Below are 17,829 nucleotides of genomic sequence, written 5' to 3' on the forward strand. Positions count from 1 at the left end.
GCACCAAATGGGCCTTTAAATCAGGCTGACTGGCGCTTGCAAGCGCTCCCATCCTGCCCAAATACACTAAACCCTGTCTTGGAGGTGGTTACACATCCCCTTTGCAGGATATCTATTGTCCTGCATTCCCTTGCTCAAGCTTGGCAGCATGAGGGCAGAACCTAGCTTGCTGTTTGGTTCTGAAAGGCCTCCTGGAGGAGCAGTGCAATGCATTGAATCATATCCCCACACTGTTTACGGTGTGGGGGGTATGATTCCAACATGTTTGATACCAAACATGACCTGGTTCGTTACAGCCAGTTTAGAGATGGTCATTGCGTAATGACGCATGTCCATTCTATTTATGTAAATGGTTGATGCACTTATAACCCAGGAGAATGGACTCCGAATGTTGAAGGGATGTTGTGCTCATGCAGAGGCACCATCACACTTAGAACTGAGCACCCTGCCTTTGGGTTTGAAAAGGCCTGCTTTAGGGGTAACTTATAGGTTTTTAGTGCAGTGATCCCAGAAATCGGGAATCCTAAATCTGTCATAAGTGGTGCTAGCGGTTTATAAGTGCATCAGCCATTACGCTATATGAGTGGCCATGCGTCAATACCCAATGACCATCTCTAAATTGGCTGTAACAAACCCGGTCATATGGAATCATATCCCCCAAGCCCCCAACCCCCCCCCCCCCCCCCCCCCCCCCCCCAGAGCGGTGTGGGAGGTATGATTCCAGGCACTGTAAATCTCCGGGAGGCCCTCAGTGCTCCTTGTACCAGCCTTCTAAAATCGGACTGCAAGCTAGGGCTGCTGCCGACCTGAGACACGATTCTGCCCTCCGGCTGCTGAGCCAAACTTGAGCAGGGGAAGGCAGAACAATAGGTATCCTGTCACAGGGAGGTGTGACCGCCTTCCGGACAAGGTTTAATGTATTGGAACAGGGTGGGGGCACTTGCCAGTGCCAATAAGACTGCTTGAAGGGCACATTTGGTCCCCTCCTTGCATACTCCTGCTCAAACCAGTTCAGGGAGCCGTTGGCTCCCAGTTCTGGCACAAAACTGGACTAAGGACATGGGAGTATCATCCCGCCCCTCCTCTGGGAGGCACCACTTAATCGTCCCAACCCTTTCCTTAGGGTACATAAGGGCTTACCCGAGGGTGGGTCCCTAGATTCGTCGTAGGCTTCTGTTCAAATCAAACTCTGCATCCTCTTCAACCGTCTGGACATCCTGACCGAGTTGTGCAGACCACGTCGGACTGATGGCATCGGACTCAGTCTTTAGAACTGAGACTGCAACCAGGAAGACTCCGTCTGTTCTCTAAATTCTGCAAACCCACTGAAACGTCAGTGTCTGTGCTCCGTACAGACCCCTTCCGTTTCTTGTGGACATTCAGAGACACCTGAAGGTATCTCCCTTGGAATGAAGAAGTCACTCTCCAGCATCCACAGGCACCGCAACACAGCTGACCGCTTGCTGATCCTGGTCTTCCACTGGGTTGGTAACTCAGTTGACTGTTCTCCAGCTTCCTCAAAGCCTGCACTATCTTCAGACTGAGTCAGCAGCCAGTATCCCTCGTCGACACGACCGGAACTGCATCCCTATGCACTGTGTCAGCTGGCTGTTGCTAAGGCTGGGCGACTCCTATCTCCTGTAATCCTCAGGCTTTGTCGAGGGTCTTCAACTCCAGTGGCCTCCCCTGCTAGCACTGGGCCTACTCCAGTTCACTTGCACGTAGTGCGTCTCTTGAACCTTGCTGGTCCCGACACTGCATCTTTTCCTCTTCTGCCATGTATTGCCAAGGCCTGTTGATGCTCCTGCTAGACACCGACACTAGCCGATGTGGGTCAGCTAGTTCACCATTCCTGGATGTCCTCTGTGTCACCTTGTCCACGTAGCTGCAGAAACCAGTGCACTGTCAACTCCCCTGCAACAGCCGACATTGGGGGGCACACCACTCCCTAGCCCCCTGGTCGCTCCTGAGTGACCTAGCCTCTGTCCCCTCTGCTTACAGGTTATACTCTTCTTGAATCCAGGCTTGGATTCCACCGGACACTTTAACCTACTTTGCCAGTGGCATCTTCCTGAAATCCTCCATGGACTGTCTCTCTGCTCTTCTCTCTCAGAACCTTGATGATGGGTCAGTGGATGGAGTAGCCTTGGCAGGCAGCCTCACTGACCAACAGCAAGCTGATTGTTGGCAAGTCCCCAATCAGTACAGACACATGTTCCCCCTGACACCCAGTCAGACCACCTGGTGTACCAATGAAGTGGACACCGGTAACAGCCTGCCTGTAAAGAGTAAAATCTACAGACAGCATTGCATCAGGGCAGATGTCCAAAAGATGCTGGAATTGGTGGTCATTGAGCCTTCAGATAGCCCCAGGGCTAGTCCAGTAGACCGTGTGCCAAAACCTCACAGCAAGGGTGGAAAAAGAGAGATGAGGTTTTGTGTGGACTACAGAGGCTTCAATCCAGTCATTAGGACTGATGCCCATCCTATTCCATGGGCAGATGAACTTATAGATATTTTGACCTCAGCCACGTTTCTGAGTACATTTGACCTGACTGCTGGCTACTGGCAAATCAAACTAGCTGAGGATGCCAAGCCAAAAACAGCATTTTCAACCCCTGGTGGGCATTATCAATTTATTGTGATGCCCATTGTGATGCCCTTTGGTCTGACATATGCACCTGCCACATTTCAGAGGTTGGTGAACAAAGTTCTCACATGCCTAGTAGACTATAGTTCAGCATGTCTTGATGATAAAGCTGTCTTTAGCTCCACCTGGGACGATCATATAGTCAACCTCAGAAAGGTTCTGGGGGCCCTGCAAAAAGCTGGCCTCACGATCAACGCCACCAAGTGTCAGATAGGGCAGAACAAGGTTGTGTACTTGGGCCACCTGGTAGGAGGTGGAGGCCAGGTTGAACCATTGGAGAGCAAATTCCAGACCATTGTGGACTGGATTGCTCCCACTACCCAGACTCAGGTTAGAGCTTTCTTGGGCCTGACTGGGTACTACAGAAGACCGGTCAAGGGATATTGGGCCATAGTGACTCCCCTGAATGATCTTACATCTAAGAAAATGCCCAAGAAAGTTCAGTGGACAGTAAGCTGTCAAAATGCATTTGATGACTTAAAGCAGGCCATGTCCACTGCTCTCATCCTGCAAAGTTCTGACCGCTCTAAAACTTCCATTGTCCAGATATATGCATCGGAGATGGGGGTAGGGGCTGTGTTATCACAACTAAATGCAGAGGGCCACTATCAACCAGTATCTTTTATAAGCAGAAGGTTGACCCCAGGGAGAAACGTTGGTCAGCCATTGAGAGGGAAGCCTTTGTGTGGTCTGGGCCTTGAAGAAGCTGAGGCCGTACCTGTTTGGCACCGACTTCATTGTTCAGACAGACCACAAGCCCCTCTTATGGCTTGAACAGGTGAAGGGTGAAACCCCCAAACTTTTGATGGGGTCCATTTCCCTACAGGGGATAGGCTGTACAGTGTAACATAGACATGGGAGTAACCATGGCAATGCAGATGGACTCTCCAGATATTTCCACTTTGAAAAAGGAGACTCAACTTGACAAGGTTAGTCTCATCTCCTTTTGTTTGGGGGTGTTAGGTTGTGTAGGGAAGTAGGATCTGCTTTTTATAGTTACCCCCATGTTTTGGATGGTATTGTGCTGTTTCTGACTGGGACCCTGCTCATCAGGACCCGAGTCTCTGTGCTCTCTCCCTTAAATTGGTTATGGTGAGTAATTGGGTACATCCCAGATTGGTTACAGGTGTACCCTTAAAAGTCCCTGGTATATGGTACTGGGGTACCCAGGGCATCCTTGTGCACCGCTTCGGCTGCCCATTGCCAAGACAGGACGACACTTGTCTCCAGAGATCTTTGGTCCCTGTTGAGGGTCTTCTTCAACTTCAGTGGGCTCGCCTGCTTGCTCGGGCCTACTCTGATTCCCTTGCATGTGGTGAGTCTGTTGGACCTTGCTAGTCCCGACACCGCACCATTTCCTCTTCTGCCACGTGTTGCCGTTGCCAAGGCTTGTTGGTGCTCCTGCTGGACACCGACCCTCTGGATTTTGCCATCCGATGTGGGACAGCTCGTTCACCATTCCTTGTCACACCAGTGTTTCCAGGTTCTACTATTCTTGAATCCAGCCTTGGATTCCCCCGGGCACTTTCCACTTTTTTGCCAGCGGCATCTTCCTGAAGTCCTCCAAGAGTTCAACTTCGGTTTTCGACGCCACTTCACACCTATGCACCCGGATTCCCTGGTGTAGGTATCCTGGTTCCTAGGGTATCCACTGGGAGGGGAGTGGCTCTCCAACCTTCTGCCTTCGACAGGGTTTCTTCAGGTCCACTAGGAAGGGTCCTTCTCTAAAATTGCAACCGTGGCTTACCCAGTGACTTGAATTGAGCACACAGTCGTGTTCCCACTCTGCACACGGCTTCCATGGGGTTCCTGGTTACTAACCTCGGGTGGTTCCTTGGGTCCCCAGTACTTCTACATCTCTTAGGTATAGTCTGGACTTGAGTCGTTGTTAGCATACCACTATTTAGTATATGGTTTGCCCCCCCCCACCCCGCGATCACTGTGTATTTCTTTACAAAGTATTGCGCGCATTGTGTATATCTCTAGGTAGGAGATATGTGTATATGTTAGTGAGTGTCTTATAATAAATACATATTTTCATAAATACACTGTGTGGTTCTTTTTCACTTAATCACACCGACCCATCTCTCTCCTTCCCTTCGCAGTCAAAGTTACCTAACAAATTGTCAACACCGAGCTGACAAACCTAATCGAAGAGATCTCCATCCTCTACCTCTCCCAATCCTGATTCCACAGCAACCACAGCACAGAGACTGACCTCCTTGCCACCGCAGAATACATCTATGTGCTCCTTGACCAAGTTCACAGCGCAGGCCTCATCCTGCTCGACCTCTCCGCAGCCTTCTATGCCTTCTCCCTCCGCACCCTCGCAGCCAGACTCCACGACGCCGTAAAACAGGGAACCGCCCTCTACTGTCTCCTCTCCTTCCTCGCCGGCAGATATCAAAGGATGAGACTCCCGCCTTTCCTCCCTAAATCCACAGAGATCAATTGCTGAGTACCACAAGGGTCACTGCTCAGTCCCACGCTCTTCAACATCTACATGGCCCCCTTTGCCGCCATCGTCTGACACCATGGACTCAGCATTGTATCCTACGCCAACAACACCCAGCTCATCCTCTCCCTCACGAAGGATCCCAAAACTACCAGACTCCGCTTCCAAGATGGAATGAAAGACTTCACAGCTTGGATGAGCAGCAGCTGTCTGAAACTCAACTCAGAGAAGACAGAAGTTATCGGACCCTGCACCTCTGCTCCCACCCACGGACCATGACCGGAACCTCAGCATCATACTCTACTCCTCCCTCACCATGACCCGAGAGATCCACGCCGTCGCCTCCACCTGCTTCAACATCCTCCGCAAGACCTTCAAGTGGATGCCCACCGAAGCCAGAAAGACAGTCACCTACACGCTCATAATTAGCAGACTGGACTAAGGAAACGCCCTCTACGCTAGAATCAACAAATCCCTGCCACACAAACTCCAGACCATTCAGAACACCGCAGCCAGACTCGTGCTCGGCTTCCCACGACATGAGCACATCACCCAACACCTGCAAGACCACTGCTGGCTCCCTATCAAGAAGAGAGTAACCTTCAAGCTACTCACCCACGCCTACCAATCCTTCCACATCGGACCCTAATACCTCAGCAAAAGTCTCCTTTCATGTACCCAAAGAAAACCTCCGCTCTGCCGACCTAGACCTGGCAGAAACTCACCACATCCGCAGAACTAAAGCGGGTGGAAGAGCCTTCTCTTACATCCCGGCCAACGCCTGAAACGAGCTCCTTGTCAACATCAGACGCTCCCCTACTCTGCACACCTTCAGGAAGAGCCTCAAGACCTGGCTCTTCGGCTGAACCGGAGCTGCACCACCGCAAGCCCCCCACCCTCCAGAGCCTTGAGACCCTCACGGGTGAGGGTCTCAAGGCTGATTGATTGAATCTATACCAATAAGATTGTAATTTGGTAAAAACCAGCTGCTTTACACTCCGTGACTAAGCCTGAAGGCTGCTCTCCACAGCTATGACATAAGAGAACTTTCTAAGCTTGTCTAAGACCACTAAAATCGCCAGAAGTGTTGTCTGGATTAGTGCAAGGTGCTACACTTACATAAGTGAACACCATATATTAAGCCACCCTCCTACAGGAATGAATAAGTCAAATGACTCTAAGCAGCGCTTAGAGGCCCCGGTGGTTATAACGCGCTATATAAATTAAATAAATAAATAAATAAATAAATAAATGAGATGCTTGGAGTGGTAGGGACCATGTGTTTTGGCTGTTTACAGAATATATAGGTATTTTGTTTGTAGTTTCCACTTAAATCTTTTTTATTTTGTTTATTTTTTACCTGCTCTATCGTAATAAAAAGGTTTGATTAAATAAGATTTGGGCATTTATTCAAATAAGATTAAACAAGAGATTAAATAAGATTTGGGCATTTCTGTTGCAGCGCATTGACGCTCGAGGATGAAAAGAGAATGCTGGCCATTCTTATCAACGGCTTCATCAAAATGGTGAGTGGTGTATGGAGTAGTATACTACAATAAAGGGCAATGCTGGAATGCTTAATAGAACAGGCATTGAAAACAGGGGTATACATAAAAGCATTTTAAACATTGCTAAATTATAATTTGTCCACCACACGTCCTTACTGAATTGTTAGGCCTATATTTTCAGTGTTCTTCTTTAAACTTTTCATGACATGGTACAATCAGTGTATTGTGGTATTTCAGTTCCTTTTCCAATTGCATGGTCTTTAATATTCAGATTTAGATGCCAAACCCGGATTACTGGATTAAGGAATATAGTGCCCCGACAGCCATGCTTTAGCAAGACTGATGTTGCCAATGGGCACAGAATATTTCCATTTTATTCCTGTGTTCGGTCAAACATTTAATTTCAGCACTTTGTAGTGATACCTTTAGTCTTTCAGCTCTTTTCATTGCTAGTTAAGGTCATATCGCCATTTCACAGAAATGGTGCCACTCCATATATCCACAAAAGGCTGTTGTGAACATGGGTATTAAAATAGCAGCACACTAAATTCAACAAGGCAGATAGTGGAGGAAAATGTATCTTAGTTTAGAGATCGCATTGTTTTCAATGGTTTATGATGAAACTGTGCATTTTAAATGTAAAGCAAAAAATGTTTAATGTTAAGAAACTTGTCCGCTTCATCACCATCTTCAGCAAAAGAGGTAATTTATGGACTTGTTGGGAGTGGGTCGGGTCATAATTCCCATTCATATGGTGTTTGTCTTTGTCTTCCTTTATAATCCATGAGGCTCTTACCTCTTACTGGACATCTTGTTCTTTCCTCTTCACATTTGGAGTGGACATACGAGTGCTCTGTGTACCGACTACTGGGAGTATTATCTACATCCTCGGCCAATCTTTTGTAACTGTGCAGTATTTTTGATGAATAATATTGTTGCTCTCAGGTTCCAGGGGTATTGGGATTATCAATAGGTTATCGAAGATACTCATTTGGGTTCCTGAAGGCAGCAAGCTGGACAGTCCAGTCCAACAAATTGGCTATGATATGGCTAATGCGAGTTTTTCAGTAGCCTTTGGAACAAGGTTAACCAATTAATTTACTCTTAAAATATGTATTGTATTGTATTGTAATTGTATTTATATAGCGCTTACTACCCCTGACGAGGTGTCAAAGCGCTTTTTCGGCGAGTAGCAGGCTACTCTGGAACCCATACGGGATTAGTGGTGAATTAGTATTGTGAAAATATGAAATACATTTGAGTGGTGGATATTTTTGTGAGAAGTTGGCCTGGTATATGATGTTCACTATTCTAGTGAGCACCTTGCACGAGTCCAAACAGCCCTTATGGTGATGGTTGTCAAGTCAACCTTATAGACCAGCTATCCTAGTGGTAGCATGGACAAAGCAGTCTTAGGCTAAACTCAAGAGGGCATGTGAAGCCAGCTGTTTTACCATATGTAACCCCTTTAAAACCCTTTCGATGCTCATGACGAGCTCAGCTCGTCATGAGGCACACTGGAGCTGTGCTTATGACGAGCTGAGCTTGTCATGATACACTGGGGATCACGGATTTCCAGCACAGGAGGGGAAAAGTCCTAGCAGCCAAGGTGTTAATACCTAATGAAAGGACACCACACAGGATATATATAAAATATATGTTATTTATTACTAGACAAACCCTCTGAACTCTTTATGAGGTCAGAGGCACAAGCACAATACAAGATATTCAATTAAAATACAATAAGTTGCACAAAATACAGTAGGGCACTAGGGGCACGCTAAACCATATACTAAAATAGTGGTATAAGGACCAGTACACGGAAAGTGAATAGGCCTAGGGAATCGCTGAGGCTAAGTTGAGCTACCAAGACTTAGGAAGCAGGAGACCCACGGGATGCGTGTGCAGTGTCTAAACACACACGCAGGTTACCATGGAGAATGAATGGGAACGTAAAAGATGAAAACTAGTTCTTTTAGGGCACTTCTGACTGGACTCGGTGAAAGTTACTTGAAGCCTAGACAGTTGGATAGTCAATACCCACAGGAGCACCGAAGTACTCGCGTTACCTCACCCACAGGAAGCGAGTGCATAGGTGTCAAAGTGTGTCAGGTTTCGTCGTCGAATCCTATGGAGCCTGGAAGAAAGATGCTGCTGGCGACCAGGAGAGAAGTGTCCGGGTGGATCGAAGATGAAGAGGACCTGAAAGCAGAGGGGACAGAGTCTGGGTCACTAGCCAGTGACCAGGAAGGAACCAGGCGATGTCGGGAAGCAATCAGGTGCTGTCGTGAAGCTTGTCTCTGCAGCCACGTGGACCAGGAGGCGTTGACAACTGCCAGGAGTCAGGCACGGACTGTCCCACGAAGGCTCTCGCTGTCGGTGGTGTCGGCTTCAGGATTGGACTCAACAAGCCTTGGCAAAGGCAACCCACGCAGGAAACTAAGTTGGCTTCTTACTCAGACCAGCAAGGTCTGAGGGGATGCTTCTTTTGAGGGAAGCAAGGGCCAGTCTCGAGCAACCAGACCAGCAGTGTAAATTTAAAGGTTCATCACCAAGATGGCCACTAGCCAATGGGCAAGTGACCGGGCAGACGCGTCCAGCAGGAAAATGCAAAAGGGCCCCACGCAGAACTCGGGGAGTGTGCAGGGCTGATCTTTGGTGCAGATGATGCTCGGGGCTGGGGCTTCGCAATCCCCAATGCACAGCTTCGAGGCAGCCTCTGGTGCTGCACAGTTAGCAAGTCGCAGACTTTTCAAGATGGCCGGTCCCACGTCTCTCCTCGCCTCCACGGGTCTCAGCTCTGCCGGGACTGTGGATCGGGCTGTTAGATGTCTGGAAGTCCGGTTCTTGTCAGGCTCTGTGCTCGGGCTCCGGCGGGAGCGTCGACAAAGCAAGCCGTTGATCGCTGGATGGTGCCTGCTTGTGCAGGGTGGTCACTCCTTGACCACAAGGGAGATTCTTCAGTCGTCTTCTTGCAAAGTAGATCGTCGAGGGTCCAGAGTTTCGTTTCAGAGTTTGTCAGGATTAATCTAAAGTCTTGGGACTCGGCTCCTACCTATATACCAAATCTAGGGGCCGGATTACCTGCTAGGTCCCTCTTATGGGTGGGACCAGGGAAGGGGGTGCTTACACCCCTTTCCCTTTGTCCAGTTTTTCGCCAGAGCTGGGGCTGGAGTGCCCCAGCACCGGTTTGAACTGGACTAGGCATGGGTCACCTTGTGTGCCCCAGGCAGTGTCTCAGTTCTTTCAACCCTCCCTGCCTTAATACACAAGAGCCTGTCTGGGGTGGTGCTAGCACCTCCCAAGACAGAACACCTAGTGTCCAAGCCTGCCTCGCTGGAAGCACTCCCAGCAGCAGGAGGTCAGACTTGTGTCTGTGGCAGCAGCATCCATTTTGTGATGCTGAGGCTCTGGTTAACTTTAACCGGGATTAGTAGGAACAACATGTCTTCTCCCTCTAGAAGGGTGGAATGCTAGCCCCGTCGCCAGAACTGGTGAGGGGGTAGTATTCCAAATCGTATGACACCTTACTCGACATGTTTTGATAAAGCCAAACCAGAGTTGGCATTTAACCTCGAGGTCATAATGCACTTAAGAGTATATGGTATGGCAATATCCTAGAACAGCGATAAGGACATGGTTCCGAAAGCTGCAGACAGGCTCAGGTCATGCTAGAGCACCATCTCACATAAAACCAAGCACTCTGCCTCCAGGATTGTCAAGACCTGCCATAGGAGTGACTCATAGGTATATATGTGTCTAGATGTAAAATTAGATATAGGAATACTATATATAATCAAGGGGTGATTACACGACCTTGCCCCAGCTGAGTGATCAGCCAGTTGTGTCAATGTGAGTGGCCAGCCAGGGGTGGCATAATACATGCTGCAGCCCCTGGTAGGCCTTGGATGCACCTATGCCCTGGGTACACTGTACAGGGGCTCATAAGGTGACCCAATATCCAATTGGAGATGTACTTAAAGTACATGGAGTCCATTTTACAGAGAGAGCAGATAGCCTGGGGCCCTGATTAGTAGGATCCCAGGCCAACTAAGTCAAAAACCAGCTAAACACTAGGCAAAAAATCTGGGGTAACCATAGTCCGGTATCCACCTTCCTACAATGTTAATAAGTTATTTGGATTGAGAAGGATAGTGGAGGGATAGAAAAGGGAAAAAGGTTTTTATTTATACAGCGCTTGCTACCCTTGATGGGGTGTTTAAGTGCTTATTCAGTGAATATGAATAATCCATAACACACCAGATTGAATGAATCAGCTCACAAAATCTTGCTGCCAGTTAGTTGAGTTGCTGGGTGTATGATTGACAGTGCCCACATTGGATGAAGTTAAAAGTGGAGTCCAGTTCTGGTGCAAACTCATGTCTCTTTCAGTCAGTAGATTGGAATTATTGCAGGGCTGACTGTAGTGTGGTTTATGGGCCTCTTTTTGCGTGCATGTTAAGTTAGTATGGCTTATTAGGAGTTTAAACGCCATTTTTCCTTTTGCTGCTTTTTTGCACACAACACTGCTTAGTTGTTTTTGTAGAGTTAGCTTTCACGAAGGTCTATACATGAGAAAAGGTTTGTTTTTCGACATCTCTAGACATACATAGTGTCCCCAGTCTGTACAGTGATGCTGAGCCGCCAAGGTTATCATAGCATGCGAGCCTGTTTATCGGCTTGTCCGTGTAACACATCCTAGACACAACAATTTGGCAGCTGCAAGCCGAGTAGGATTCTGGCGCCTTTATCATAGCACACTTCACAGAATTGAACACACTTGGAAGATTCAAGGCATGCAGAGAGACTAACCGATCCTGATGTAATTTACACTTACTGAGCGGACAGGTAAATGGGGTCCCCCTAAGACAACTCCAGAGAACTTCTATAGTTTTAATACCTAGTTCCTAGATAGGGAGGGTGCTTTAAATAGGCGCTTTTATCTTTTATCACCTGTTTGCACTATCATTGTAATGTGATTCCTCCTTTTGTATTTTATGGAATTGTAACCAATCTGTCCGTATTATTCTTATCCATATGTATGCTTATGTTGATGAAAATACAGCGCTTGAGATCACGTCGTTAAAATATACATTTTAACCTTACTGTGTCTCTATTTTACTCCTGTTGTGGACTGGTATGAACGTATAACAAAAGAGTGTTCTCACTTACTTCCCACCATTCCTGAGATGGTCCTAAGTCGCATGTTCTAGGTTGTCTAATCATTGGTTTCTTTGCTATAGGACGAAGAGCTAATGTGACACTGATTGCTAGTCTGGTAGGGGATTTTGGGTACTAAGGTGAGTTTTGGCACACCCTAATTCACTGAGGTCCTAAGTCTCTGTGCACAGTTCTGTGTTTGCGCAGAATTCCTGTTGCAACTCCTTAAGTATATCCTCTGGGTATTCCATGGTTCAAGGGGAGGTATGTCCAAACTTGCCAGCATCAGTCAAGATCTCATTTTTGGTGGGGACACCTACGAATACTGGACCCACATGTTCTCCAGTTTGCACTGGGCTTAGGGGATGTAGAGTCGGGTTCAAATGTAACTTCAATAATTATAGCTCCGTAACAGTGACAGCTATAGAATTCATGTAAACCTATCCAGAATGAGGGTGGCTAGCTGCAGTGTGTGACCTATGACACCTGGAAAGAAGAAATATTATGTAGCCTTCTGAAGCTGGAAGGAGGATCCCACAATGTACAATGTGAGCCAAACTCCTGAGACGGCTCCAACGCATCCAGAACGCCTCTGCACGCCTGATCCTCGACATCCCTCGCCGCAGCCACATCACACCCCACCTGAGAGACCTGCACTGGCTCCCGGTCAACAAGAGGATAACCTTCAAGCTCCTCACCCACACACACAAGGCACTCCACAACACCGGACCTACGTACCTCAACAGACGACTCCGCTTCTACGCCCCCACCTGCCAGCTCCGCTCCGCCGACCTCGCCCTTGCTACTGTCCCCCGCTTCCGAAGAACGACCTCAGGCGGCAGATCGTTCTCCCACCTCGCCGCCAAGACCTGGAATACCCTCCCCATCCACCTACGGCAGACCCAAGACCTGCTGACTTCAGAAAACTCCTCAGGACCTGGCTTTTCGAGCAGTAGCAGCATTCTCCACCCCAGCGCCTTGAGACCCTCACGGGTGAGTAGTGCGCTTTACAAATGATATGATTGATTGATTTGATTGATCGATGAAACCAGTCAAAGCGGGGCAATGTATGCTCGCCACACATGCACTCCTTGAATGCTGTAGTTTTCGAGCCCCTGACCATTCAGATGCTGCTTCGGTATGTTGTGGCCAACTGAGTTGCAGTGTCCTTGTGGCTCCTGGGTGGCTGTTTACCTCTCAAGCCACTATCTTCCAGGCTTTTATTCTAAGGGCCCTGAGCTTTATCCTCCTGGTCAGGAGTAGGGGTGGGCAGAATTCCTCTTTTGCTATCCACTGCAGTGACTGTGAGACTGTGGACAACTTTCAGTTTCCTCATATGCGTGCCCAGATTAGAAAAAACTGGAGTATACAGGAGAAGAGCCCTGAAAAACTAGAATTCCTTGTTCCAGACAGTGAGGAATGCAAGGAACAATTCATTCTTGTGCAGCCCAGCACTATCAGAGGGCTGCCTTTATAATTAGCTTGACTTTTACAAAAAGTTATTTGCAATTCTCAGTCGGGCAGTGTTGGCATTAAGGTAAAAGTATTGCCCAGTTCCTCACAGTGTTTAATGTACTGTGTATTTGTAAAGCGCACCTGCATCCTGAAAGGTATGTTGGCAGTGAAGTAGCAGATGTTATGGTACTCACTGTAACAATCTTGGAAGGATGAAAGGCTGCGTGGACCCTTGAGGATTCAAATCAGTCACCATGGGATCAAAAGCAGATCCCTGCAGTAGGTGCATGTTGGAACTGGGTTCACCAGTTCCCCGGGGGTAGCATGGCACGAGCGGGTAGGCATCCGAAAGCTTACATGTAAAGTGACCATACAGCACACACATCCACTGAGACAGTAACATGGGCACGCAATGACTGACGCCACTCCAGTGAGCTTGTATCAAAAGCAAGTAACTTTTATATAGAGCAGGATCAGGGTAACCAAAAATTCATAGCATCAATAACTTGTTAGTTTTCCTTCAGAATACATATGTCTCCACACTTGGTAATAAATACTTAGAGGAATAAATATTAAATATTGGATTATAGTAAATATTAGATTAACTCAGGCCTGACCTCAGCCTTGCTCCTTGTCAGCACCTGCAAGGAATTCATTATAAGAACATATGAACAACATTGCATTAAGCACCACTAACCATTTCTTCAGGTAAGCAAAGGGGGCATTTCTTCACCCATGCCGCACTTTTAGGGTTGAGCCCACATCCGCGAAATTATTAAGGCAATTCCGGGAACATTAAAGTGCCAACTCTCTAGGCACTTCAATAGCAGTAACATTTCCCAGCTGCAGGAATAGGCAGTGCATTAAGTGAGGCTAAAACATGTCATTAAATGTAAAACATCTCATTAGCCGCAGCATTAGGCTGGCATAACTCTCTTCCTGTCTCAGGAGTAAAACAGTTCTGCAATTAGGCATAGGCATTTCATGTAGCAAGAATGGGCATCCCTTTAGGTAAACACCTCATTAGGTAGACATCCCATTAGACCCAAATAACCCTTGCATTAGCCAGCACTAAACCGGTATAAGGCCAAAATGAGCATTTAACTTTACTTCCAGGCAGGGGTTAACTCAGATGATATTTGCATTAACCAGGTCACAACTGCAGTTATCTCACTAACCGCTTTTAGAAATTACTCCGTTTTCCCTTAGGTGAAGACAACCATCTCCTGCGGTCGAGATAGCTTTAACTTAACTCACATTTCTGTGAGAGGATAAAAGGATTCTATTTCTCCGGTATAAACATATAAATACTTAAATGGTGTATAATAAATAACTGTAGGTCAGACTTCAGCACCTGTAAGAGATTCAATTAAGTAACCTTTATCAACATGGCAATACTCTTAGTCAGAACGACCAACATCTCCTCAGGGAAAACCAGCATTTCATTAAGACATTTCCACAGAGTATACAACAGAGCATTTCATTAGAGGCAAAGCATTTCCTGAATGTAAAACTTTTCATTAGGAATCAGGCAATTTCACCTTAAATAAGAATAACCCTCTCATGGTGGAAGGCAACCATTTCACTGGGGCTAGAAACTCCATTTCCTCAGTCACGAGTAAACCCTTTCTTTAGGCAAAGGTAAACATTTCATCAACCATGAATAAACATTTCCTTAGACAGGGCGACAAGTTCATTAGGCCAGATTAATCATTTAAGTCAAATCATTAACGGACCCCTAGCCAGGGGTTAACTCAGTGCCCAACTGTCCCTAATGGGCTTTGTCCCTGTTCTGGCCCAACTCCTGGGCCTTTTGGGTGTAAATAGAGCCCAGCAACAACTTTCCCCGAGGGGAAGGGCCGGTTCCGGGGCCTCCTGCACACTCCTGGGAGGTCCCGCATCTACCTGCGCCCTCCCCCTGGGGCTTTACCTTGAGATCTTCGGCTCCTCGAGGAGCCCTTGCACTCTCTCGGGTCTTCTCCGGCCTTTTCCGACAGGACTGCTGAGTGGAGGAGGGCTCGTGCTCCTTCTGGAGCCCTCCGGTGCCTTCTCACGGTGTTGGGCCGGTTGCGGGCCCATCCGGGCATTGGCCAATCAGATCTTTGTTGGTGCGGGGGCACGGCCTGTGGAGATTGCGGCCGGGCGCCCCCGTCACGTGGGGCGGGGGTGAGGACTACAGGGCCTAGCGCGGTCCTCTTCGAACACCGGCGACCCTCCCCTGACACCGAGTGCCGCCGAAACGTGAGACTCGGCGGAGAGGACGCTTCTGGGCGGCACGGCCTGCTGGAGATCGCGGCGGTCTCCCCAAGGCTCCGGGGGCTGCCGCAAGGACAGCACACAATCGGGCCGGCCCGACCCACCACAGTCTGCGGCGGTGAGGTAATTAGCCAACGCTCCTCTCCCTCACAACGCTTCACAGGGGGCAGACTCGTGGGGACAAGCGGCGCTGCAGCCCAAGCAATCACATGGCATACAGCGCTTCCATGGGCACCACAGTTCTGGGAGCTAGCGCTCAGACAGCAGTAGCGCTTCGGCAATTTTAGCACTTGGGCAGTTTCCACAATAGCGCTCCTGGCAGCCACAGATCCTCAAATGACAGCGCTGGGCACTCGGGGTTAGTTACAGCAATAGCGCTTCTCAGGCACAGCGCTTCTCAGGGGCCATTCCCATAAATAAGGCAGTTCAGGCAGCGCCAGCAGGACAGGTAGTCCAGGGTGCTAGCGCTAGGGAATAGGAGCGCTTAGCCAGCAGGCAGTTTATTTTAGTTGGACGCAAACCAGCAGATCAGACCGGACAGGCCACACGACAGTGGCAGATTAGCGCAGGGACCCAGGTGGCGTCAGGGAGCACAGAGGGGTGACTCAGGGTTCAATAGTCCTGTAGGTAGAAAAGTTGCTTCTTGGCGCTTTAGGTTTCTTGCGCCCTTGTAAACAGCAGATTCTTAGCTCATTAAAGGGGGGGGGGTTGAGTTGTTGGCTGATATCAAATCTCCTCAGCCAGTCCCTTCAAGTGGTCCCTGGGTCCCCTCCCGCCGGGCGAGGTCAACGGGCTAGTTCAGGATTCTTCAACACTTGGAAGGCAGCACCTAAGCCCTGTCACTCCCAGTATCATAAGTCCCTGACTAGGCCCTGCTGCTTAAAACTCCTGTGTAGGTTCTCCCCCAGGACTGTGTCCCCTCAATCTGACAGGAAAGTTTCCCTCCCTTTCCTTATATAGTGTCAGTTGACAGTTGGCAGTGGCAGTTGGTGTCACCTCACCTGTTCCAGAAGGTTCCAGAGGTTCCAGGAGGTTCTAGGAGGTTCCACCATCCTGGCTATGGGCAGGCTAGTATTGATACATTGTTTGAGGGTTCCAGCCAGCTCCTGGCCACTAGAATGCGCCTGAAAAGATCACGCTGCAGTAGCAGGGGTTAGGGGCAGCCATATTGGGGGAAGAAAGCACCTGCACCTTAACATTAGTTTAACATTACACAGGGCTTTCTCCATTACACAAGGCCTATACACTTTTGTTACAATCGGGTGCACCCTAAATTAAAGGAATAAAAAGCGAAGAATTTCTGGGAAAAGGGCCAAGTCCTACAGTGCATTAGACCTATGAGACACCAAAACAGGATTCAGAACGCAGATGTACTTTTTATTTCTTTTTCTTGTCCACCGAGCAGTGGACCACAGCAATTTCCATGTCGCAGGTGGAATAAAATGGTAAATTCATTTGTTTTACTTTGAGCTGTAATTTCACCCACCTCTAGTAATGAACCCGATTCTCTCCTCATAGTTGCTTCTGTTGGAGTGTTTGTTTCATTGGCAGATGTGGAAGTCAAAAGCAGATTTCCATATTGGCAAGTTCTGTCTGTAATTACACAATGAGCAACACAAATGCAATGTAATGGAAAGCATCATTACCAATGCTGATAGAGCCATCATCCATTAAAAGCTGTATGGTTGTTAAGTAACTAGCAAAGAAAACAACCGTTTTTTTGGAAAAACATTTTTGGCACACTAAATCTTTTGTTCCCACTGGTATTCAGTGTAGATGTATCAATACAAACAAGTAGTTTATCTTAAGTGCACCTGGTACTGATGTACATCATCTGGCCATGCATACAAAAGTAGGAAAACCTCAAGTGTCAGGAGTCCCATCCACAATTTACATTTTCTAAGAATGTCCTTGTGCAAATATAGTGTACTCTCTAAATGATGTTAATCATTGACAGCATAATCTCATAGAACAAAAATCTCTAAATGTTCACAAATCAAAACATATATAAAAAAAGCAAATATCAAGTCTGCGAATGTATAATACAAACAACGGGAAAATGCAGTGCAGTGCCTGCTGTGTTCATTGTTCTGTGGAACAGCACCATTATCTATGTAATGTGTGGCTGGTGGCCTACTAAGCAAGGATGGCAGTGTCCTTTCCCCTCTGTCAGCCCAGCCTGCTTGTTCATGGTTGGCGTTGATCGAAACAGAGGGAACCCCATCACCACCTGAGGTCGTAGTGGCTTTTGCAGCCTTGGTTCTTCCCCAGTCCCAATTACAAAACCCACCACCCAAACAAGATTGGCGCTGATTCCTGCTCTTAACTGTGAGCATTTATTCTTC

At 47.9% G+C, this 17,829-nt stretch overlaps 1 protein-coding gene across 1 annotated transcript in view; it reads left to right on the forward strand.

Annotated features, from left to right (window-relative positions):
- Positions 1-17,829, forward strand: part of VPS35L (VPS35 endosomal protein sorting factor like) — a 495,721-nt gene that overhangs the window by 217,930 nt on the left and 259,962 nt on the right. The window contains exon 23 of the mRNA XM_086940786.1: positions 6,568-6,631. Within this exon, the coding sequence (XP_086796912.1) occupies positions 6,568-6,631 (64 nt within the window). The remainder of the gene's footprint in view (positions 1-6,567; positions 6,632-17,829) is intronic.

The sequence above is a fragment of the Lissotriton vulgaris genome, chromosome 10 (genome assembly GCF_964263255.1).
Source record: "Lissotriton vulgaris chromosome 10, aLisVul1.2, whole genome shotgun sequence".
NCBI classification, from domain to species: domain Eukaryota; kingdom Metazoa; phylum Chordata; class Amphibia; order Caudata; family Salamandridae; genus Lissotriton; species Lissotriton vulgaris.